This window comes from Musca vetustissima, unplaced genomic scaffold (genome assembly GCF_032173495.1).
Source record: "Musca vetustissima isolate MV318-11 ecotype Yass unplaced genomic scaffold, APGP_CSIRO_Mvet_v1 utg14365, whole genome shotgun sequence".
Lineage (NCBI taxonomy): Eukaryota > Metazoa > Arthropoda > Insecta > Diptera > Muscidae > Musca > Musca vetustissima.
Genome location: NW_026880519.1, coordinates 193086 through 219474, shown reverse-complemented (window position 1 = coordinate 219474; position 26389 = coordinate 193086). Strand labels below are relative to the sequence as shown.

Below are 26389 nucleotides of genomic sequence, written 5' to 3'. Positions count from 1 at the left end.
TGCAAAATGGATGGACCTTCAACCAGCGCCGAAGCAGCGGCAGCTGGTAATGGTCCAGATCCACGCTTGGAGCTAATGGGTTCCTTTGTTATAAAATCCCTAAAATTAAAACCCGAAAAATGGACACGTGTCATCACCGTAGAAGAGACCAAGGGAATTATAAAAGAATTCCTTGATCGTCCAACACCAGTAGTCCTAATTATTATTCTAACACAATCTGCACAGTTATTGCCTTCGACCACATTTCCACTGACACAACTGAAAAGCAAGGGAGTTTATTTCATTAAAAAGCACCCAGAGCCAATACCCCGCGAGAATTGTAATCATTTTATTATCAGCGGTGATTTGGCCACACGGACAATTGACCAGTTGTCGGCATTGGTGGAGGAAGTTTTGGTACCTCTGCTATCGAATGAGATCAATTACAAGAAATGGCCATTTATGGTGGCTCAAGATGTCCAGAAACATGTCCACAGTTTAAAGAGTACCGTGCATCAGGTTAAGGGTCAGGTGAGCGGTGAGACTATCCTAGCCATGCCAGTGGGTGTTGAGAAAATCGTTAAAGCCGCCGCAGCAATTAGTGAAAACCCACAATTGCAAATTGATTTGTATTTGAAAAGTGCCATCGAAGGTGTGGTCATCAAATGGGCCACGCAGGTCCATGAAGTCATCAAGGAGAATCCGGCAAATGCCTTCCTAAATGGTCAAAATCCAACACCGACAACGGAATTTGTTTTCTGGAATAATCGTTTGAAAAATCTTTCGTTTATTTTTGAGCAATTGCGTAATGAGCGCATTCGGGCCATGGCCTTGGTTTTGGAACATTCACGTAGCGCATATTTTCCATGCTTTCAAACGCTATTTAAAAATGTAGTTACTGGTAAGATGATAATATTATTTAGTGAAATGATATTAAAATTTAAATTTTCTGAAATTTCCAGCACTTGCTGAAGCCAAGGACATTACCATGTATCTGAATCCTTTGAAGAAATGTGTCCAACAATTGGAGGAAATGGATTTTGCTGAATGTAAACCTAATCTAATACCACTAATGCATGTGGTCTGCACAATATGGGGTAATTCCCGTTATTATAATCATTCGTCGAAAATCACAATACTACTTAGACAGATCTGCAATTTGATTATACATCAGGTAAATGTATGGCAAATTATTTTAAGGCTCAGTTTTTTGCTTAGTGTTTGTATTTTAGGCCAAACGCTTTTTGGATCCCTCTTCGATATTCCACAGCGACATAGATGAAGCCATGCAACGACTGACATTGTCCATCGAAATATTGAAATTCTTTCGTGCTCTCTTTGATCACTACAAGGAAAAAATTGCCGATTATTTTAAAGAGCCCGAGGAGAGGCCACCGATTCATTGGACTTTTCATCCTAATTCAGTTTTCAAACGCTATAATGCTTTTCTGGAGCGTTTGACTACGATTCAATGGTGAGTAATTTAAAGCAACTGTGTGCAGCAAAACTCGAGTAAATCAAAGCCACGTAAACTAAACTCCTGAGTATTTCGTACTCTAATAGGAATAGAATAGAAATAGAAAACCTTAGACATTTTTAAAAATAAGTTAAATTCATTGCATTTAAAAGTATTAGGACTCTATATCGAACACAGAAGTTCGTTGTTAGCACTTGTGTTCCTATCTCAAAGTTTCTTTCATATTCCGAACCGTTGGGCGCCACTGCATCTGAGCTTGAACTACAATCTTTATAATTCTCTTTTGTTTATTATTTTCTAATTTTTATATTCCTTTATCGTTTGACATATTTATCTTTGCTCCTTCCACAGGTTCTTCTTCACGGTGATTGAATTCTTGAAGCTGGAGAAAGTTGAAATCGGTGGTCTACGCGGTCGCCAACTGAGTACACGCATTACGGCCGTTTATGTTGAGTTCAATCAATACTTTACGGCCTTCGCATCGAAAAGTTATGATGTTTTAGATCCCGATGATCTTGAATTCGATGTGGATTTTGAAAATTTTCAAATGCGTATACTAGAGTTGGACATGAAATTGGCCGCGATACTGTGTCAGGCATTCGACGATTGTTACAATTTGGAGAGTATTTTTAAGGTGAGTAGACGAAGAGGAACTTTTTTGATTGGTCGCCAATTGTGTTTAAATTATGTCATATTTTCTACTTTAATGTAATAAATGATACGATGTGGCTTTAGCTTGGATACAACCTACATGTCGATTATATTTCTTATATTTGCAAGAAATATAACGTTGGGCGCCAATAATTATTTTTATATATATATATTCTAAATATAAAAATGCTGTTGATGACCGGTACTTTTACAAAATAATAAGATCACAATAGGTCTTATGAGTCAGTCGGCAGCCCTGTAAAGCCCGGAGGAATCGTTTGTTGTACCTCCATCTCAGTAGTTCTTCAGAACTTCTAGTAAGTATTTTAGAAAATGTAGGATCTTTAACCTTCTTGGGATCTTCCAAATTACATTTTTATGACATTTGGGAAATATAAAAATTACAATAGTTCTCTATATTAAAATATTTTTTGTATCATTTAAAATTATGACGGGTTCGTAGATGTGCTGGGCGCCAGTTCTCTATATTTAAAATAGCTTTCAAACAATACTTCCTTAATTTGATTAGACAAATTGGCGCCAATTATATGTTCCAGGCTCTTTTATATTGAGATCGAAAGTTTAATTTAATATTTTGTTCACCTGTCTTCTATATTGTATCCTTTTCACCCTCTACAGCTTATTAACATTGTGGGAAGTGTATTGGAGAGACCCAAGATCAAGGAACAATTTACACAAAAATATACCGAGATCGTACGGATGTTGGACGAAGAGCTGACAGTGTGTGAAGATATCTATGACAAACAAATGTTTATGAGATATGATAATTTGACATTATATCCCGAATATAATTGTCCACCGGCGGCGGCATTTATACGCTGGTGTGGTCAGCTGGAACGGAGGATAACCATACCCATGAAACAATTTCAGGCCTTGCAACATGAGTAAGTTCCACACAATACTCTGCTAAGTACCTGGAATTTAATGTTAATCTTTTTTTAGAATAACCAAATCGGAACAATCATTGGATATTATAAAACGTTACGAACGCCTGCTATTGAAAATCGGTGCCAGCCGTTCGTATGTCTTCGAGGAATGGACGGAAAAACTAAATGAACAAATCGAAACAAATCTGGAAAAGTCGCTGATCAAACGTGATCCCAGTACAAATCTATTGATACTCAATTTTAGTGCCGAACTATTCTGCATATTGCGTGAGGTACATTACCTAAAGCAAATGGAAGTTGAAGGTGTACCGCAGGTGGCCTTAGATTTCGCTGACAAGGGTGATGTCTTCCGCACGTACACATTGAATTTGGAAAAGACCATTGATTGGTATAATACCATTCAAGAGAATAGTTCTACGGTGGAATTGAAAATGATTGAGAAGGAAATACGACAGATCGATGATTTGGTTGAGGTTGGCATTAATGAATTGGTATGGAATTCGGAAGGTAAGTTAAAGTGAATAGGCAGACGTAGACATTGGGAGGAGGTGATTTTCATTGGAATATGGCATTAATTGTAATTCATGATTATAAAAATTATAATGAAATAATATAAGGAAAAAATCATTAAGAGTACATAAATATGCTCGTATGGGAGGTTCAAAAAGGTTGGGCGCCAAAAAACAGGACGGAATCTCATTACAAAATTTATAAACAAACCGAGTTAATATACAAAAAATTGTTTATAAATATTTTTGATAAAGAATATATTTTTTTAATTGTTTTGGAACTACTTTTGAAGAAAGACTGTCATCTCCACACTTGTTTTCCCCTATATATGTATTGTAAATTGTCTATTTCCCTCTCTTTATCATTATCTCTCTCCATGATGCTGTTACAGACATTCTAACCTATCTCAATAAGTTACGACAACCTGTTGCTGCTCTTCAAAATCGCATGGATCATACACAGGGAAATCTCAAACAAATTCGCGATATAATGTCCGTTTGGGTTCGCCAGCCATTGTTCGAAAGACGAGATGGCAAAAAAGATGCTGTACTGTGCATAGATGAGCGACCCGATCGCACTGCCAAACGCTATGCAGAAATTCAAGAAGCATCAGAAAAAATACACGAACTACTACACGACAATATGATTCAGTTCGATATGCAGGATAAACAAAATGATGAAATGTGGCTCAACTATGTGGACTTTGTCGATAACATCGTCTACGAATATTTGCTAAAGACCGTCGGTGTTAGTGTCGGATATATTGTCGAGAATATGGATCCAGAAAATAATTATGCTCCGCTGTTTGAGGCCCGACTGGAATTGGTAGAACCAAATATGGTGTTTGTACCATCTTTGAATCCTGCCGACAGTATGGGTTTCAATAATATGCTAATCGAATTGGTTCGCGATATCCTGAAAATGGGAACTCTCGTGAAACGCCTTAAGAAAAATGTCAAGCAGAATTACGGTGATATGATCAAGGCCAATCAGGATATTATCGATATGCGTAGGGAAATTCTAAATGGTGTGGATTTGGTAATGGAGGAGGCGGCCATGTTTTGTCGGCAATTCGAAAGATATTCGTATTTGTGGTTGGACGATCGCCATGAGTGTATGGAATATTTTTTGGAGTATGGTCGCATACTCGATGCCGATGAAATCGAACTGGTCATGCTGAACGATGCGGCAGCCCCCAAGCCCAGTCCACCCACCATAGAGGCGTTTCGCGAACAGATCGACAACTACGAAAGTCTGTACAATGAAATTGAAGATATTGCACCCTTTCAAGTATTCAGCTCCTGGTTTCAAGTCGATGTGCGTCCCTTCAGACAGGCTTTGCTGAATACTGTGTGCAAGTGGGGCAACATGTTCAAGACTCATCTGGTGACGACGGTGACTTCGAACCTCATGGATTTGAGTAATTTTATACGCAAGGCAGACGAAGGTCTACTGCAGACCGTCAAAGAGGGTGACTACGAGGGTTTGGTCAGTATTATGGCCTATCTGATGCAGGTTAAAGAGCGTGCCGTAAAAACCGATGAAATGTTTGAGCCAATGCAAGAGACCATACAGCTATTGAAATACTACGATATGGATATACCGGAAGAGGTGAATGTGTTGTTGCAAGAACTGCCCGAACAATGGGCAAATACGAAGAAAATTGCCAGTACAGTGAAACAGCAGGTGTCACCGCTGCAAGCCACCGAGGTGGTTAGCATTCGTAATAAGGTTGCCGCATTTGAAATTTATGTTCAGCAATTTCGTGATACCTTCAAACACTATGATTTCTTTCGTTATGATTGCGCCCAGCCATATCTGTTGTGTGATCGCATCAATGACGATATGTATCGGCTGGAATGTGAAATGGCTGAGATACAGGAATCTGGTGGGCTATTTGAAGTTAATATACCGGAATTTAAGCTATTGAAGCAATGTCGTAAGGAGTTGCGCATGCTGAAGGTAAGTTCTACTCTATGGAAAAGGAGGTGTTTTTAGAAATATTTGGTTTTTGATAATAATGACCTATGAAACGGGTCTCTAATGCAATATGTGATTTTTTTCTTAACTAAAAGCCTATATTTTTTATTTTTGTGCATACAAGGCTCAAGTATTGCAATATTTTTTATGCTCAACATTTAATTATTTATGTTGTTAATAAAAAATCTCATATTATTCAGCAACTGTGGGACTATGTCTTCATAGTCCAAACCTGCATTGAAGATTGGAAGACGACACCATGGCGCAAAGTGGATGTTGAAAACATGGATATCGAGTGTAAGAAATTTGCGAAGGATATTCGTCTATTGGATAAGGAAATGCGTTCCTGGGACACTTTCATAAATTTAGAGGCAACCGTAAAAAATATGTTGACCTCATTGCGAGCTGTGGGTGAACTACAAAATCCTGCAATAAGGGAGCGTCATTGGAATCAATTGATGAACTCAACCAAGGTTATTTTTTAATCTCAAATATTATTTATGCATTATCTAAGGCGAATTTTAAATTAATTGGAATGTATGTAAATATGTTTTTGGAAAATATTTGAAATTCGTCGTTTTTGTAAATATCCGATTATATTTTTATTATATATTATCATATATAGTTTACTACATTTTAGAAAACAAATGTGGTGTTATTTCTGATAGATAAATGAACTAAAGGTTATATAGATCTTTATATTAACTTTTTAATTTTTAATGGGTATTGCTGAGGCTAATCTGTGATTTAAAGTGTGCCGAGAAGACCCGTATATTTTTGGACCTGCCGAGCCTTTAAACCCTACACCATAAGGTGCACATCTAATCGGTATTTTAATTTGGGATATATGCCATGGTTATTTTTTTTAAACCAATCAGAACCTGAAATATTAATTTAGAACCGATTCTGTTGAAAAACGTACCATACACCCCACATTATTCGTGGAATACCTTTATATGGGATCTAACCCGAAACTTGATTCTATATTGAGCATTCGTTGTATGGAAGTTTTCTATGTGGATCCAAAATACTAAATTCTATATTCTAAATAGTGGACCAACATTGATAATAATTGGTAATATACCAAATAACAGCCAATTTCATTTCCAAAGTTCCTAAAATATTGAATATTTGGGACTACCCCTATATATAGGCTATATCAAAACCTGGACCTAAAATTGCATTCCAATTGATACGATATATTGTAAATATTAGAGGTTTCATCCAGATTGCAATACTATATAGTGGAGGGTAATATTTTTATTAGGGAATAATTTAAATCGAAATAATTGGGATCGTTTTCTTCCTATAGAAAAAGTCGTAGGGCCAATTTTTGTTAAAATCCTAAAATAGCCTCCAATTCTGAGGGCAGAATTGATATTATCATATATGTTCTGAGGACAGTCCTATATGTTTTGTGCAATTCCGAATCCAGCCCCTTCTTCATTTTTCTCTTTTCTGGATTTCGAAAACGTTCATTATTGAAATTCAGAAAATCACCACCACATTTGTCATAATAAAGCAACAAAAAATATCCTTATAGAAGACGAAAGAAGGATATTAGCATGTATTTGTAAATACACAATCATTCTAGTTCCCTATCCCATATACATAACTACATAACTCTTAGATAATAAGTTCCTCTTGTAAATATCTTTATGTGTAAATATTCTTTCTATTCTTGTAAATATCAAAAAACCAAAAATTTCTACAGAGTTTAGCAGCGCTCCCCAAGGAGATAACCGTAAGTTTTGAAAAATCACACAACAAAATGAAAATTTATTTCTTCCTCTCATTAGCATGTGAAGTCCTGTTGTTGTTTATTATTCTCTCTCTATATCATTTAGAACATTTGCATGAGCATGTGTGTGTGTTTGTATTATTTTATTAATCAATTAATTTATTTGTGGCATTGCACCTTTACCTAGAAACTTGTATAGCACCCGAACCAACCAAAAACCAGCAAACGCTCTGCATGATCCATTATGTTAAGAATTTGCATGAGCATTTTGTTTCCCTCTCTTTCTCACTCTCTCAATGTGTACGTGTGTTTGTGTTTGTGTTTTATCACTCGAAATAGATGGAGTGATTGATTTCGTTTCGATTCAAACAAATTCAATTTCTCTCTCTCTCTCTCGCAAATTCCCCTTCCATTAGGTCAAATTCATAATGGACCATGACACAACACTAGCCGAACTACTTGGCCTGAATCTGCACGAGTGCGAAGAAGAAGTCAAGAATATCGTAGACAAGGCCGTCAAGGAAATGTCTATGGAGAAAATCCTCAGGGATCTGAACACAACATGGTCTGCGATGGAATTCGATCATGAACTCCACCCACGCACTGGATGTAATCTCCTCAGAGCCTCGGAAGAACTCATAGAGACTCTCGAAGATAATCAAGTTTGTCTCCAAAATCTCATAACATCCAAGTACATCGCTCATTTCCTCGAAGAGGTCTCAGCGTGGCAGAATAAGCTGATGATCGCTGATCAGGTAATAACGGTTTGGTTCGAGGTGCAACGCACTTGGACACATCTCGAGAGTATCTTCATGAGTTCGGAAGATATTCGCAAACAGCTCCCAGTCGACTCGGATCGCTTCGATCGCATCGATGCCGAATTCCGCATACTGATGGATGAAATGGCAAACTCCTCGAATGTCGTCACATCCACCAACCGACCCGGGTTGATTGAACGCTTGGAAAGTCTGCAAAAGGAGCTTACACTGTGTGAAAAGGCGCTGGCAGAGTATTTGGAAACAAAACGTTTGGCTTTTCCTCGTTTCTACTTTGTGTCGTCGGCCGACCTGCTGGACATCCTGAGTAACGGTATTCAACCGGACATGGTGACCAAGCACCTGACCAAGCTCTTCGATTCGATCGCTCGCTTGAAGTTTAATCGCGACGACAAGAATGAGGTTGAGACCGCCTCGGGAATGTACGCCAAAGATGGCGAATATGTGGAATTTCACGAAGTGACCAGCATGCGAGGTCCCGTAGAAGTATGGCTTAACCGCATACAGGCAGCCATGCGAGTTTCGTTGCGTCACTATATCGGCGACGCCGTGGTTGCCTATGAGGAAAAGCAACGTGAACAATGGTTATTCGACTATCCTGCCCAAGTATCACTCTGTGGCTCACAGATCTGGTGGTCTACAGAAGTGAACATCGCGTTCAGCCGCCTGGAAGAGGGTTACGATAATGCCATCAAGGATTATTACAAGAAGCAGATCTCTCAGCTGAGTCTGTTGATCACTCTGCTGCTGGGCGAACTCACGAAGGGAGATCGCCAGAAGATCATGACCATCTGCACGATAGACGTTCACTCCCGCGACGTCATAGCAAAGATAATTCAGGCCAAGTTAGATTCGGGTTCGGCTTTCATGTGGCAATCGCAACTGCGACATCGTTACGACGATGTGGAGAAGGATTGTTTTGCTAACATTTGCGATGCTGAGTTCCGCTACAATCACGAGTATCTAGGTAATACGCCACGTCTTGTCATTACACCGTTGACAGATCGCTGCTACATAACGTTGACTCAAAGTCTGCACTTGGTAATGGGTGGAGGTCCGGCTGGACCGGCCGGTACGGGTAAGACGGAAACTACCAAGGATTTGGGAAGGGCCATAGGTATCATGGTCTACGTGTTCAATTGTTCGGAACAAATGGACTACCAGTCGTGTGGCAATATCTATAAAGGTTTGGCCCAGACCGGGGCCTGGGGTTGTTTTGATGAATTTAATCGTATCACAGTAGAGGTGTTGTCGGTGGTTGCCGTACAGGTAAAGTCGGTGCAGGATGCTATACGCGATAAAAAGGATAAATTTAATTTTATGGGTGAAATCATCACCTGTGTACCATCGGTGGGTATTTTCATTACAATGAATCCCGGCTATGCAGGACGTACCGAGTTACCGGAGAATTTGAAGGCGCTATTTCGCCCATGTGCAATGGTGGTTCCAGACTTTGAATTAATTTGTGAAATTATGTTGGTTGCCGAAGGATTTCAAGATGCTCGAGTACTGGCGAGGAAATTCATTACCCTATATACGCTGTGTAAGGAGTTGCTGTCCAAACAGGATCACTACGATTGGGGTTTGAGGGCTATCAAGTCGGTTTTGGTTGTGGCGGGTTCTTTGAAGGTGAGTTGGCAATTGCAATGGAATTATTTGCTGGGATTTGGGCATTTCAAAATTTGATAAAGAAGTATCTGTAAAGTGTTTAAACGACAATTATCCAAAGTGGCAGAGAATTTTTTTGTTATGTAGAAAAGAAGATACCTTCGACCTTAAATTCTCAGTTCTCACATCCCAGCAAATTGTACGATATATATATTATTTTTGTATTTATAAATATTATTGATTTATGTCCCAATTCCCTTTCCAGCGTGGTGATCCCGGTCGGCCCGAAGAGGAAGTACTCATGAGGGCACTACGTGATTTTAATATACCGAAAATTGTCACCGATGATATGCCGGTCTTTATGGGTCTCATCAGTGATCTCTTCCCAGCCTTGGATGTACCACGAAAACGTGATCAAGATTTTGAACGAACCGTAAAACAAGCCGCATCCGATTTGTTACTGCAAACCGAAGATACCTTCATACTGAAGGTGGTGCAACTGGAAGAGTTGCTGGAAGTACGACATTCCGTTTTTATTGTTGGTAATGCTGGCACGGGTAAGACCCAAGTATGGAAGACCCTATTGCGCACCTACCAGAATATCAAACGGAAACCCATCTTTAATGACTTGAATCCGAAGGCGGTGACCAACGACGAACTCTTCGGCATTATCAATCCAGCAACGAGGGAATGGAAGGATGGTCTGTTCTCGGTGATAATGAGAGATCAAGCAAACATAACGGGCGATCAACCCAGGTGGATTGTGCTCGATGGTGACATAGATCCCATGTGGATTGAGAGTTTGAATACCGTAATGGATGACAACAAAGTTTTGACTTTGGCCAGCAATGAGCGCATTGCGTTGACGCCTTCGATGCGTTTGCTCTTTGAGATTTCGAATCTGAGAACAGCCACTCCTGCAACGGTGTCCCGGGCGGGTATACTGTATATTAATCCGCAGGATTTGGGATGGAATCCGTAAGTTAAGAACATAAACATAAAATCGCATTCAATTAATGTATTCCTCTTTTGCTGAAGCTATGTAACCAGCTGGGTGGAGACCCGCAAGATACCCTCGGAAAAATCCAATTTGGTAATGCTGTTCGACAAATACATCCCGGCATCGCTGGAAACGATACGTGTGCGCTTTAAGAAGATCACACCCATTGCTGAGATGGCCCACATCCAGATGTTGTGCCATTTGCTGGAATGCTTTTTGACCCCGGCTAACACACCAGCCGACTGTCCCAAAGAGTGGCACGAACTGTATTTTGTTTTTGCCTGCATTTGGGCATTCGGTTCGGCTATGTTCCAGGATCAAACCATTGACTATCGTGTGGAGTTTAGTAAATGGTGGGTTAATGAATTCAAGACGGTGAAATTTCCACAAGGTGGGTTCGCATTTCATGATTCATTCGCAGCAGTTTTAATATTATTTTTGTTACAGGAGGCACTGTCTTCGATTATTACTTGGACACTGAAACCAAACAATTCCTACCATGGACGGAGAAAATACCCAAATTTGAATTGGATGGTGATTTGCCATTGCAAGCAGTACTGGTCCACACTTCAGAGTCCATACGCATTAGATTCTTCTTGGATCTACTAATGGAAAAGAAACATCCGGTCATGTTGGTGGGCACTGCGGGATGTGGCAAAACTGTGCTAATCAACGAGAAATTAAATTCATTGTCGGAAAATTATGCTGTGGCCACGATACCCTTCAATTTCTATACCACATCGGAAATGTTACAGAAAATCCTCGAGAAACCCCTCGAAAAGAAGGCGGGTCGTAATTATGGACCTCCCGGAAATAAAACCCTGATTTACTTTATCGATGATATGAATATGCCAGAGGTGGATTGTTATGGCACGGTGCAACCTCATACTCTAATGCGTCAACATTTGGACTATGGCCATTGGTATGATCGTAATAAGTTGACGCTAAAGGATATCCATAATTGTCAATATGTAGCTGCCATGAATCCCACAGCGGGTAGTTTTACCATAAATCCTCGTTTACAGAGACACTTCTGTGTCCTGGCTGTTAGTTTTCCCGGCACGGAGTCCATTACAATGATGTACTCATCGATTTTATCACAACATTTCGCAAATGCAGAGCAAAAATTCAATCCGGTGGTTATGAAAATGACGCCGAATATTGTGGCAGCAACATTGGCCCTTCACAATAAGGCATCGCAGGTGTTTTTGCCGACAGCCATAAAATCACATTACATCTTTAATTTGCGGGATATAAGTAATGTTTTCCAGGTGAGAATCTGCAAATTTTGAGATCTGCAAGGATGAGAATATTGAAAAGTCGTAAGGCCCCGGATTTTTTTAATCGGGCTTAAGAATTTTTAGAATAGATGAAATATCACACCTCAGTTACTGGGGATTTTAGAAGTCAGTTCTAATGACTGATAATTGTCTCTCAGTCCCTAAAAAATAACCGATATTTTTAGGGATTGAGAGGCAATTTTCCATTCCAATACCAAATAACTATTAAAATATTTTTAATTTCAATTACAGGGCTTGCTGTTCAGTTCGGCTGATTGTCTACCTATGCCCACAGATTTGATACGCCTGTGGCAGCACGAAACGCAAAGGGTCTATGCCGATAAGCTTACCGATGAAAAGGATATCGATAGCTTTACGAAAATGCAGCACGACATTGTGAAGAAATCCTTCGAAGAAATTGACGAATCGGTGATATTCGATAAACCCAACATCTATTGTCATTTCGCTGGAGGAATTGGTGAACCTAAGTATATGCCAATACCGGCATGGACTGAGCTTCACAAACTCCTCCAGGAGGCAATGTCTTCATATAATGATTTGGTGGCGGCCATGAATTTGGTGTTGTTCGAAGATGCCATGATGCATGTGTGCCGCATCAATCGGATATTGGAGTCGCCGCGGGGCAGTGCATTGTTGGTGGGTGTGGGCGGCAGTGGCAAACAGTCATTGTCAAGGTTGGCGGCGTTTATATCCAGTTTAGAGGTGGTCCAAATTCAATTGAAAAAGGGCTATGGCGTGAGTGATTTAAAGGTGAGTTGACCGCGAGATTTAAATTGTGAATACGTAATGAAGTAATTTACACACTTTCCCATAGAATGAATTCTCCGGCCTCTATTTGAAATCTGGTTTGAAAAATGTCGGCATTATGTTCCTCATGACCGATGCCCAAATACCCAGCGAAGATTTTCTGGTCCTAATCAACGACATGCTGTCCACGGGTGAAATTCCCGATCTCTTTCCCGATGATGAAATTGAGAACATAATTGCTGGGGTACGCAATGAAGTCAAAGGTGCTGGCCTGGTCGATACCCGTGAGAATTGTTGGAAATTCTTCATCGATCGCGTACGCAAACAACTGAAAATAGTTTTATGCTTTTCACCAGTCGGCTCAACCTTGAGGGTACGCTCCAGGAAATTCCCCTCCATCATTAATGCCACTTCGATCAATTGGTTCCACGAATGGCCGCAGGAAGCTCTCATATCCGTGGCCATGAACTTTTTGTCTCAAAACGAAGTTCTACCAGATCATCATCGAGATTCGGTTGCCAAATTTATGGCTTATGTTCACACCTCGGTGAATGCCACCTCCAAGGTGTATTTGCAAAATGAGCGTCGTTACAATTATACGACCCCGAAAAGTTATCTGGAACAAATTAGCCTGTATCTGAAGCTCTTGAATGGCAAACACGAAGATTTACAAAGAAAAATTGTGCGTTTGGAAAATGGTCTGGAAAAATTGCGATCAACAGCAGTGCAAGTTGCTGACCTCAAAGTCAAACTTGCAGTCCAGGAAGTGGAACTGAAAGAGAAAAATGAGGCAGCCGATGCTTTGATTGAAATTGTGGGCATTGAAACGGAGAAGGTGCAAAGTGAAAAGGCCTTGGCCGATGAGGAAGAAATGAAAGTGGCCATAATTGCCGATGAAGTTTCAAAGAAACAAAAAGATTGCGAAGAAGATTTATTGAAGGCCGAACCTGCTTTGGTGGCAGCACAAGAGGCTTTGAATACCCTGAATAAAGCCAACTTAACAGAATTGAAATCTTTTGGTTCTCCTCCGGGAGCAGTAACAAATGTTACTGCTGCTGTTATGGTCCTGTTGGCTCCGGGTGGTAAATTACCCAAAGATCGTTCATGGAAAGCGGCCAAAATTGCAATGGCCAAGGTGGATAGTTTTCTGGATTCTCTCATAACATACGATAAAGAAAATATACATCCGGAAATTATTAAAGCTATACAACCGTATCTTAAAGATCCAGAATTTGAACCGGAATTTGTTCGTTCGAAGTCGGGCGCCGCTGCTGGTTTATGTGCCTGGGTTATAAATATTATTAAATTTTATGAGGTATATTGTGATGTGGAACCGAAGCGTAAGGCACTGGCAGCAGCAAATGCTGAATTGGCTGCAGCTCAGGAGAAATTGGCGGGAATTAAGAGGAAAGTTGCGGTAAGTTGAAGGATGAAATAAATGTCTTTCCCATTAGAAAATCCAGGAACTTGGAACAATAGAAAAATCGATGAGGTCTGACAGAAAGAAAGGAATGAAAAGGAATTTTTGTATAAAAAGCCGGAGAACGTGTTTTTATAAAAAAATATTCATAGAACCTCATTCAATATAAAAAAAAAACGTTTGTGCCAAGGTCACGGAGAAAATTTTTATTAAACATTATTCATAGAACCTCATTCAATATCCTCTCAATTATTTTAATAAAATTTTTCCTTTTAGAGTTTGGAAGAACAGCTGGCCAAGCTAACAGCTGATTTCGAACAGGCAACAGCTGATAAAGTGCGTTGCCAAAAGGAGGCCGATGCTACACAGGCAACCATTGCATTGGCAAATCGTTTAGTTGGTGGCTTAGCTAGTGAGAATGTACGCTGGGCTGAGGCTGTAAATAAGTAGGTTGAATTCGCAACTTACTGAAAGTATTCCTAATTCGTGTTTCAATTTCCCTCTAGTTTTGTCAAACAAGGTATCACTCTGCCCGGAGATATTCTACTGATAACTGCCTTCATTTCATATGTCGGATGTTTCACTAAACAATTTCGCATTGATTTAATGCAAAAAATGTGGACACCATTTTTGAAGAACTTGGATCCACCCATACCTACCACAGAGAATTTAGATCCTTTATCTTTGTTAACTGATGATACCACTGTGGCTGTGTGGACCAATGAAGGTTTGCCATCGGATCGCATGAGTATTGAGAATGCCACAATTTTATCGAATTCGGAACGATGGCCATTGATGATTGATCCTCAGGTGAGTTGGAAGGCCGTAAAGAGGATATAAGAAATTGATTTTGTTCGTTTCTCAGTTGCAAGGTGTTAAATGGATCAAAGAGAAATATGGCGATTCCTTGACGGTTATACGCATGGGTCAGCGTAGTTATTTGGATACAATTGAAACAGCCATTACCAAGGGTCACACAGTACTCATAGAAAATATTGATGAGAATTTAGATCCAGTCTTGGATTCTTTACTGGGACGTAATCTTATAAAGAAAGGAAAGTAAGTAATCACACAGGAGCATGAAAAGAATCAAAAGATTTGATTTTGTTTTTTTTTTATAATTTCAGAGCCATTAAAGTCGGTGACAAAGAAATCGAATACAATTCTAATTTCCGCTTAATCTTGCACACAAAATTAGCTAATCCTCACTACAAACCAGAAATGCAAGCACAAACCACTCTAATTAACTTCACTGTGACCCGCGATGGTCTGGAAGATCAACTTTTAGCCGAAGTTGTTAAGGCTGAGAGGCCTGATCTGGAAGAACTGAAAGCGGAATTGACAAAACAACAAAATGACTTTAAAATTATGTTGAAGAAACTGGAAGATGATCTACTATCACGGTTATCCTCAGCAGGAGAGAATATTTTGGGCGACACAGCCTTGGTGGAGAATTTGGAAACTACTAAGAGTACAGCTTCGGAAATTGAACGGAAGGTATGAAATAAATGTTACGAATGGAGAATTTGATTAATTTATAACCTTTCCAGGTTGCTGAGGCTAAAATAACCTCAAAAGAAATTGACAAGGCTCGTGAGTATTATCGCCCTGCGGCAGCTAGGGCCAGCTTACTTTATTTTATACTCAACGAGCTGAACACCATTAATCCGATCTACCAATTTTCGTTAAAGGTAGGACAATGCTTAAGACAATCTCGGTTTTAATGTAATTGAATGCAATTTCTGTTTTAGGCTTTTAGTGTGGTCTTCCAAAAGGCCATTGCCAAAGCCGAACCTGGAGACACCTTAGATGTGCGTGTTACCAATCTCATTGATTGTATTACCTACTCAGTGTTCCAGTACACCACCCGAGGCCTTTTCGAGTGTGACAAATTGATATTTACCTCTCAGATGACTTTCCAGGTAAGTGTTACAAAAATGAAACAAAATCAGCTGATAGATGCACGATATGGTTAAAATCGGTGTTACCAATCTGCTGATCAGTGTGTAATTCTACAATTGTCTGTGTTGCCAATCACATTTGATTGTAGTTAGATCCTTTTTACACCTTCACATTTATTTTTTTATTTTTCCAGATATTACTGATGAGCGAAGAAATCACTTCTGCGGAACTGGACTTCTTACTCCGCTTCCCGATCAAACCCCATGTTACAAGTCCCGTCGACTTTCTATCGAATCAATCGTGGGGCGGAATATGCAGTCTATCGTCCAAAGATGAATTTCGTAATTTGGATCGTGACATAGAGACATCTTCGAAACGTTGGAAAAAATTAGTGGAATCGGAATTGCCGGAAAAAGAGAAATTTCCACAGGAATGGAAAAATAAGACAGCACTGCAAAGACTATGCATGATAAGGGCCTTAAGGCCGGATCGTATGACATATGCATTGTCGTAAGTCAAGAACTATGGATTGATTTATTATATATTGACAACTCTCAGTTCGTGAGTGAAACTGAGGATTACCATTCCGATCACTTCTCTCACAAAGGAAGTTTAGAATTGCTCCAATTTATGTTACCTTGTGTAAACTCAGCTTTATATCAATTTTGTTTTTCTTTTCTCCAGGGACTTCATTGAGGAGAAGCTTGGTTCGAAATACGTTGAAAATCGTGCCATGGAATTCGCCAAGTCCTATGAAGAGGCTTCCCCTTCCACGCCGATTTTCTTTATCCTATCTCCTGGTGTTAATCCCCTCAAAGATGTAGAGGCTTTGGGTAAACAATTAGGCTTCAGTATGGATTTGGGTAATTTCCATAATGTCTCACTGGGTCAAGGCCAAGAAGCCATAGCCGAGGCTGCAATGGATATTGCTGCTAAAAATGGACACTGGGTGGTATTGCAGAACATTCACTTAGTGCGCAAATGGCTGCCCACATTGGAAAAGAAATTGGAATATTATGCCGAGGGATCACATGAGGATTATCGCATGTTCTTGAGTGCTGAACCGGCCTCAACACCATCAGCCCATATTATTCCACAGGTCAATATACTTTACTGTTAATAACGCTTTCGTTATTCTAACTCTGTATTTAATTTCTTCCAGGGCATTTTGGAATCTTCCATTAAAATCACCAACGAACCTCCCACAGGTATGTTGGCCAATCTCCACAAAGCTTTGGACAATTTCACCCAAGAGACCCTGGAAATGTCTAGCAAGGAAGCTGAATTCAAGGCTATACTTTTCTCACTATGTTATTTTCATGCTGTGGTGGCGGAACGTCGCAAATTTGGGCCTCAGGGCTGGAATAAGGTCTACCCCTTTAATGTTGGAGACTTGAATATAAGTGTTTCGGTTCTGTACAATTATCTGGAGGCCAATGCCAAGGTACCATGGGAGGATCTGCGCTATCTGTTCGGTGAGATTATGTACGGTGGCCATATTACGGATGATTGGGATCGCAAGTTGTGTATTATGTATTTGGAAGAGTATATGCAGCCAGATTTGGTGGATGGTGAGCTATTTTTGGCTCCTGGTTTCCCAGCACCGCCGAATACCGATTATCAGGGTTATCACAACTACATTGAGGAGAATATGCCCGCTGAGTCACCCTACTTATATGGTTTACATCCAAATGCTGAAATTGGTTTCTTAACCACCAGGGCGGAAAACGTTTTCCGTACAGTATTTGAAATGCAGCCAAGGGATGCTGGAGCCGGTGGTGGAGCCACGGTGACCCGAGAAGATAAAGTCAAACAAATTGTTGATGAAATAATTGAAAAATTACCCGAGGAATTCAATATGGTGGAAATTATGAACAAGGTGGAGGAGAGAACACCCTATGTCATTGTGGCCTTCCAAGAGTGTGAACGTATGAACTATCTGACCAGTGAAATGAAACGTAGCCTAAGGGAATTGGATTTGGGTTTGAAAGGAGAATTGACAACCACCTCGGATATGGAGATATTGGAAAATGCTTTATTCCTCGATCAGGTGCCACCATCGTGGGCAGCTCGTGCTTATCCCTCGTTATTGGGTTTGAATAATTGGTTTATTGATTTGTGTTTGCGTCTACGTGAATTGGAGACATGGTCCACCGATTTTGTGGTAAGTTATGGAGTAAAATGCTATGAAATGAGAAACATTGCATTTTATTTGTTTCCCCCCCATTAGCTTCCCTCTGTGGTTTGGTTGGCTGGCTTTTTCAATCCACAATCACTGTTGACAGCAATTATGCAAAGTACAGCCCGGAAGAATGAGCTGCCATTGGACAAAATGTGTCTGGTCTGTGATGTGACCAAGAAACAAAAAGAAGATTTCACGTGAGTATTGAAATTTAAATTAATAATAAACAAAAATGGTTATTGATCGACCGATCGATCAAACGATTGATCGCCTGGTGTGAGTGTGTGTGTGTGGAATAGAGTCGAACGACAATGAAAGTGGCGACATATCGTACACTTTCCCATTAATAATAAAATAACGATAATAATGTATGTATATATGTACATCGTTATATGTTTGCTTCTTTATTTAATTGACACTTTTACTTGGCCTTTTCGAAGAACATTGTCCCCGCCGCCCACTTTTCAGTACATACTGGTCCTCTCCTGCTCTGTATGTTGTCAATCTGAGGTCGTTCAAATCATGACCGATAATTGATGGCTATTGAGAAAATTTCATTTTACTGTTGTTGTTTTTTTTTTTTTTTAATGTGTAACGAAAACTTGAAGTAGACTTTAGTCTATAGGGAACCTAATAAAAATAAGGTTTATTCAAAAAGATTTAAGAGACTATGAAAATATTCTTATAAACATTTTCAATCCATACTTTTCAATTTACAGGGTAGTAATGTTAGTGCCGGAAATTCCGATAGTTTGGTAAAGGTGATTAGGTGGAGTTGGGCAATCTTGTTCACGAGGGGATCGATCTTTCGCGTTTTTTTTTTTTTAAAGGAACTACATAATATAGCTCCTTTGCTCCATATCGATATTACTCCATCGATATTTCCTGTGAAGTTCTCTAGATCTCGATAATAGAAAAGGAATGAGATCAGAAAAATGAACATATTAATCAAAGAGCTGGAACTAGTTCCGATCGTTCCCCTCTCGGAATAGTTCCAATAGTTCATTAACCTATGGGTCTGTAATTTGGTTTTCCGTTGTAGTGTATATCATTGTAGAACATTTTGAAACCTTTCACGCACTTCAACTAATTATACTGTGCAACACGAAAAATAATTAAAGGGAAATTAAAAAAAAAAAAAAATCAAAGACATTTGAAAATATTCGGATTAAGATTCCTCGAAATCCTTGCTTTAAGGTGTATGGTATTTTGGTAATATTACTTCAGTCGACTCTCTGAAGGGGTTTTTTCGGTCCCTTATTCCAGAAATTATTGGTAACTCATTTAAAACGGGGTTATAGCAAGTGTCAGAATAGACCGAACTCGAAGATCACCATAAACGTCAAAAGTTTTGAAATTATGAAAACTAATTTTAGTTTTAAAACCGGTCTTATTCCGAGTTGGACCAACTTCTACCACTAGTTGATGTTTTAGAAGAATGGTATAAAGGACAAAAATATCAAATGCTAGTATAAGTCACCGAACAAAAGAAATCGGTTTGCATAATAAATGTACCAAATATATAGACGTCAATTAAGGAGTATTTCGTCAAAGACAAAATTAGTCTACTTCGAATTTCACTATTAGTTATAGTAGAAAAGATTTTTGTAATGTCGATATTTAATGGTTAAAAATTATATCTAATTTGGGTATATACAGCAAATTTTCTATTTTAATCAAATTTCGCATTTTTTCAAATAAATTGGAAACTATCCCACATATATTATCTGAAGAATATTGCCAATGAATTAATTGATCTTAATCCAAATATTTTCAAATGTGTTGCCTTTTTTATATATTTTTCCAAAATGCTTTTGCACCAATCGGAAGGCCCGATTGCCTTCGCAAAAGCTCATACTAATTGAAATTCGACACAGTGGAGTAATATTATGCTCTCGGATGAAATAATCATAACCAGTGCGGACAAAGGTGGGAAAACAGTAGCCATGTACAAAAATGAATATCAAACGAAAATGGCAGCAATTTTGGGAGATATATGCACATACCGACGCTTAAAAAGAGATCCGACGAACATATTACAAAACAAAAACAATTCTCTAGTGGAATTAAAGATAATTAATGAAACCGAAAAATATAAAATGACGAATAAGACATCAACTGCGCCAAGATTTTATGGGTTACCCAAAATTCACAAGGATGGTACCCCTTTGAGACCTATATGCTCCACAATTAACTCCCCAGCTATCGATCTTTGTAAATATATGGTCAACATATTGAAGAACCTGACAAAGAATTCGCAATATAACGTAAAAGACGCAAAAGATTTTAAAACAAGAATTGAGCACATAAAGATCAACCCCGACGAAATTTTAATTTCATTTGACGTTGTATCACTTTTCCCTAGCATACCAGTAAATTTTGCTCTCAACACCATAGAAGATAAGTGGGATACAATTAAAACATATACATCTATGACAAAAGAATTGTTCATGGAAATTCTGACGCTATGTATAAAGGACACAAGATATTTCATATATGACGACAAAATATTTAAACAAAATAAAGGTATGCCTATGGGCTCTCCAGCCTCCCCTGTCATAGCTGACATAGTTATGGAGAAATTGCTGGACTCATCAATTCAGAGAATGTACACAAAACCAAAGATTTTGACCAAATATGTGGACGACATTTTTACAGTCATGAAAAAAGACGAAATAAAGGATAATTTGGACATCTTGAACTCATTCAACTCTCAAATACAATTTACTATGGAACTTGAAAGCAACAACCAATTGCCATACCTGGATTCACTAGTGATACGAAAAGGACCCCATCTCAAACTAGACTGGTACCAGAAACCTACAGCGTCGGGACGACTGATTAACTTTACATCTAGACATCCGAGAAGAACAATAATCAACACTGCATCCAATTTCATAAATAGGGTTTTAGACATAAGCCATCCAGACTATCACAACAAAAACATTAATATAATTAAGAAGATCCTGAAGAAAAATGATTTTCCGGACAAAACTATTGACAATCTCATGATACGAGCAAGAAAAGAAAAGACAAAGAAAACAAGCGACAACAGCGAGAAAATTTACAAAACTATGACATATACACGTGGGTTTTCAGAAAGATTAAAACATTCTAACATTTACGACAACACAAAATTTGAGCTGGCATTTAAAACTACAAACACGCTGAATAATCTTTTCAGCAAATTAAAAAGTAAAATACAAGACGAGGATAAATCCAACGTAGTATACCGCATTAAATGTAAGGGAGACAAGTCCAACGTATGCCAAAAGGTATATGTTGGCACTACTTTAAAGACAAGAATATCCGCACATAAATCGGATCAAAAAGCTCTGTACAAACCCATAGAGCAAAAAACAGCCCTTGCAGCACACTGCACAAAAACAGGACATACCCCAGATTTTAATGACATAAAAATTCTAACTCAAGAAAGTAATTATCAAAAAAGGTTTACTCTTGAGATGTTGCACATAATCAACACTCCACTTGACACTCGACTCAATTATAAAACCGACACAGACAACTGCGCTCAAATCTATAGACACACAGTAAACAAATACAAATCTGGTAGACTTTAGTTGAAGTAAGAACGTTGACTTAAAGACAACATAACTTTCTTCAAGTAAGTTTATTTACATATTGTTATTGTTGTTTCAAAATTCTGTTAAAATATATGTAATTGTAGTTCCCTGAGGATGATTGGAAAATCCAATCGAAATATTGGAAACAATAAACATTAAAAATCAAAATTAAAAACGATTTTTACTTTTAAAAAGCCTACAGCCGAACTAATACAACAAAGATAAAGTTAAATATTAAAGACTCAGACAAGAAAAAAAAATACCGTGAGAAAGTCCAAAAATTATAAGCTCATGTCAGAGTATTGCAAGGATACTGGGAAACATGGAGGAGGGTCAATAATGATATTGGGCTGTTTTTCTTTTTATGGAGTTCGATATATTTACGAGATTTATGAAGTAATGGATCGTATTGTTTATACAATTGTGTTGGAAAACGCTATAGTTCCCTTCGTTAAAGAAAGTATACCACTTGTTTGGGTGTTTCAGCATGTTGATAACCTCCAAACATAAACTAAAACATGCCAACGATTGGTTTTGGGTTTTATAATGGTCAACACAATCATCAGATCTTTACCCTACAGAAAAATCTTTGGAGTATCATGGATAGCAAAATCAAAAGAGTTTCACAAACAAACAGACATAACTTCTTCCCAAAGGTTCAGGATGCAGGGAATAGTATACTCAAGGATCAAATTGGGCATTTTTTGATGAAATGCCTCGTAGGCGTGCTGCCGTAATGAAAAATTATGGTTATGCTGTCGATTACTATCAAAAATTAAAATCTAAAAGTTGCTTTAGTTGTGAACATGCACAAATTGGGTCAATTTAGTTTTCCATAGAATATTTTTATTATAAAATAAATTTTGAGTTTAAATTTGCTTTTTTAGAAGTGAACAAAATACCTATTCATTTCTGGAAATAAACTTTCACTATATTTTCAAATCATTTATTCAGTTTGCAATTTCAGTTGCTTTAGTTTTGGCCACCAGTGTATATTGCAGCCCTCGCACCTACATAAATGTTCAATATTTTGAAACAATGATTGTTGGCTCTGGCTTAAATGGTATATTTTAAATCTTATCATTTTCCAGATTTTGAGTACTGGAATATTTGTTGAATAATTTAAAAAATAACATTTTAGTATTACTCGGAATTTGTCACATTATTTATTAATTTTATTTTGTTTATACCTATATTCTAAACATTAAGAAGTAAACAACAATAATATTTTGATGAAATATATGGAAAAAAGCAAACATCAAAGGTTGTTTGGTTTGAAAACAATTATAAAGGAATATATAATCACAAAAATTGCAATGAAATTTATTCGATTTTTAACACGACAGATTACCGCCACATAACCAACAACAACAAAAGTAAGAAGATACAGTGACGACGATGATACATTTGAATGGCGACATTTCGTCGTTATCTTTGACGGGAGCGTCGTCATCAATTTAGAACATTGGCTCCATTCGCCATCAATTAAAACAACACGAAATTGAAAACTGAACTGAACTTGTGGCGACCACGATCGCTGGAGAGATTTTTCTCACGACAACATTTATTTCGTTTCAATGAAAAGTTTTTGGCATAGTGTTTTGAAATTGAAAAAATCGAGATCTTCTAGAGATTACAAAATTAAAATATTTTCAGTAAAACTTAAGGCCAAGTCCTCAATATTTATAAAATTAAAATATGTTGACATATTTCTATTCATACTTGAAAATATTTTTTGACAAACCCTACACCTTTTTTCAACCACTGTGCCTGGCCCCAAAAAGTTTGTCGCCATTGGCAGCATCCCCCTCAATATTAGATAATTGAGTTGTGGCCATAGCTAATTAATCGATTATTTTCAGTGCTGAACATTTGAAATTTGATAAATGTTCTATTTATAGAAACACAGAAAAATATTTAATTTGTAATAAAGGGGAGAACAATCAACCAAAAGCTAAATTATACTTTTCAATGAATGAAAAATCTCCTCACACTCGAACACACACCCAAGCATACAATCTATTGTTTCATGTAATAATTATTGTTTATAGTTTTGTTTTTATTGAGAAAATAAAATTATAGTTTTTAATTAATTTTGTCTTGTTGTTGTTGCTGCTGCTTGTCTTTACAGATCTGCGCCGCGAGAAGGCGCCTACATTCATGGCATATTTATGGAAGGCGCCAGATGGGACATACAGCAGGGTATAATTATGGAATCGCGTCTCAAAGAATTATATCCACCAATGCCGGTTATTAATATACGGGTAATTATTATTGCATTAAATAGAAAATTGTTTACATTGTTGTAATTCTGAGAATTTGTAGTTAAGATACAATTTAATAAATACATAGGAGAGATAATCTGCAATAGGCTAGACGACTAGACAAAATATTTGTTTAATGGATAATTTGCGTGATTAAGATGCTGTTTTGCTTATTAGAATGGATAACAATTTCGTCACCTATTCTATACAATGACCGGTATCTACTTCTACTGTGTTGTGCCACAGTAGAATTAGATACCGATCATTATGGAAATAATATTAAACGCATAATAATTTCAAATATTCAATCTCGCCCGAAGTTATTGGCCCGGCTTATTTGCGTTACATGCGAATTTGGCGAACCGGTAGAGCTAGAACTCTCAAATTTGAAATGAGGGTCACCGATGGAGTCTAGAATAGATGTAACAAAGGGGTTTTTTTGACATTAGAACTTTAGGTATCCGAAAAGTACTAAAATATACTAAATTTGGTGCAATTTCGTAGCATGTGAATGAATAGAGCGAAAGACTTAAAATTTGGAAGGTTAAGAAATAGGATCGATACAAAATGATGGTTTTTAAAGCGTTTACTCTTGTATACAAAAATTACTAAACTGTACTTAATTTGGTCGAATTAGTTTTGGAAATGGTACTATATTTGGTAAAATTTGGATTTGTGTGAACCGAGCTGGAATCTTGAAATTTGGAAATAAGATTACTGGGTACTAAATGGTACTAAATTTGGCACAATTTGAATTTGAGTGAACCAACAAAACTGGAATTCTGAAATTTGGAGTTAAGATCACTATTGGGGCCTAGGATGGGGGTACGTAGGAAGTTTTGGAAATATATACTAATGTGTACTAAATGGTACTAGATTTGGTACAATTTGGATTTAGATGAACCGGTAAAGCTGGAACATTGAAATTTGCAAATAAGTTTACAACTGCATTGTAGAATTGAGGTATGTTGGTAGTTTGGGAAATTCGTATTATAGTGTACTAAATTTGGTACAATTAAATTTTGCCTGAACCAATCTAGCTGAAATCCTGAAATTTGAAGATAGGATCACTGTTGTAGGAAGTTTCGGAAATTTCTACAAATGTGTACTAAATTTGGTACAATTTGAAAATGGGTAATAAGATTTCCATTGAATTGCATGATGCAGGTGGTAATGGACATGGAAAATTTTCTTTTTGAAGATGAAGCCCATATGATAAAACGTAAATAAAATTAATTCGCTAAAGACAGATCCGGATGGTTAAATTTTAAAACGCATTTACGGATAATAAATCAGATTTTTGTAACGAACATTGTATACAAGTTTGCTCACTGAATCCGGTACTAGAAAATAGAAGGAGAATATGTTTCTCAAACAATGATTTTAAGCTTTTTTCATCATAAACTTTAGAATTATCAAAAAAAAAAAAAAAAAAATCATCATATAATTCCAAAACTTAACCTATGGTAATTTTTTCCCTTTTGGTTTTTATGTACTCGGCAAGGACTTCCACCAGTTCCAGTTTTTTGGCCACTTCCAGTTTTTGGCCACTATGTCAAAAAATTGACCCATAATGACAATTGTCTGTGAAATTTTTTGCCGATCAAGAACCCAGAAAGTCAAACTATAGCGACTTCTTTTGACAAAGAGCCTAGTGTCATCCAAATCTCTAAAATGTGGCACGACCTCTATATTCTTTTTTTAGGGTATAATAATTTTGTTTCATCCGTCATCATTTGAGTCGTTTATTTTGAAAGCGGTTTAAAATGGAAAAAAAACTGACTTAAACAACTTTCAGAATAAAAGACTGATTTCTTACAATTTTTTTGTATTTCTTTATCACAAATAAAATCGAATATAAAAAATATACTCCACTATAAAAGGCACCCGAAAATAAAATCCCATTTAATTTTAAAAATTCAAATTCTTGAAATCCTGAAAAATCGAATAAAATCTATTATTCAAGAATAACAAACTACAGCAGAATCAACTCCAGCGAATAAGCGATAGATATACACTCAAATTCATATGTATGTAGGTGCTCACAAACGAAAAGAAACCCAAATATTTAAAATTTCAAAATAGTAATTTAAAAAATTCATTTATGCTGGCGACGCACTGACTTCACGTGTCGGGCAGTCGTCACTTTGTTTCATTTCGAATTCTGCAATCATTTATTTGCTCTCCATTTCTAGGCCATTACACAAGACAAGCAAGATTTACGCAACATGTACGAATGTCCCGTCTATAAGACCCGCACCCGTGGACCAACCTATGTGTGGACATTCAATTTGAAAACCAAAGATAAACCAGGAAAATGGACACTGGCCGGAGTGGCATTGCTGTTACAAACTTAAAA

General features: G+C 37.7%; 1 protein-coding gene across 2 annotated transcripts; it reads left to right on the top strand.

Annotated features, from left to right (window-relative positions):
* Positions 1-26389, top strand: LOC133326198 (dynein beta chain, ciliary). 2 transcript variants are annotated; one of them, XM_061534876.1, is made up of 27 exons: positions 1-880; positions 942-1153; positions 1212-1453; positions 1808-2090; positions 2747-3012; positions 3071-3522; positions 3917-5487; positions 5706-5978; positions 7220-7249; positions 7663-9651; positions 9896-10608; positions 10669-11021; positions 11078-11901; positions 12163-12681; positions 12746-14095; positions 14375-14544; positions 14605-14908; positions 14964-15157; positions 15226-15595; positions 15649-15789; positions 15850-16020; positions 16194-16510; positions 16685-17099; positions 17163-18164; positions 18231-18379; positions 23898-24030; positions 26226-26389. In XM_061534876.1, the coding sequence occupies exons 1-27, from the start codon at positions 7-9 to the stop codon at positions 26385-26387; spliced, it is 13479 nt and encodes a 4492-aa protein (XP_061390860.1). In that variant the 5' UTR covers positions 1-6; the 3' UTR covers positions 26388-26389. The 2 variants fall into 2 exon arrangements, with proteins under 2 accessions (XP_061390860.1, XP_061390861.1); XM_061534877.1 differs by lacking the exon at positions 7220-7249.

Excerpts from the sequence above, each read along its gene's own strand:
- LOC133326198 (XM_061534876.1), top strand. The coding sequence starts at position 7 with ATGGATGGACCTTCAACCAGCGCCGAAGCAGCGGCAGCTGGTAATGGT. Across the intron at positions 3,013-3,070 it reads TTTCAGGCCTTGCAACATGA|AATAACCAAATCGGAACAAT; the intron begins GTAAGTTCCACA and ends ATCTTTTTTTAG. Across the intron at positions 5,979-7,219 it reads AATTGATGAACTCAACCAAG|AGTTTAGCAGCGCTCCCCAA; the intron begins GTTATTTTTTAA and ends AAATTTCTACAG.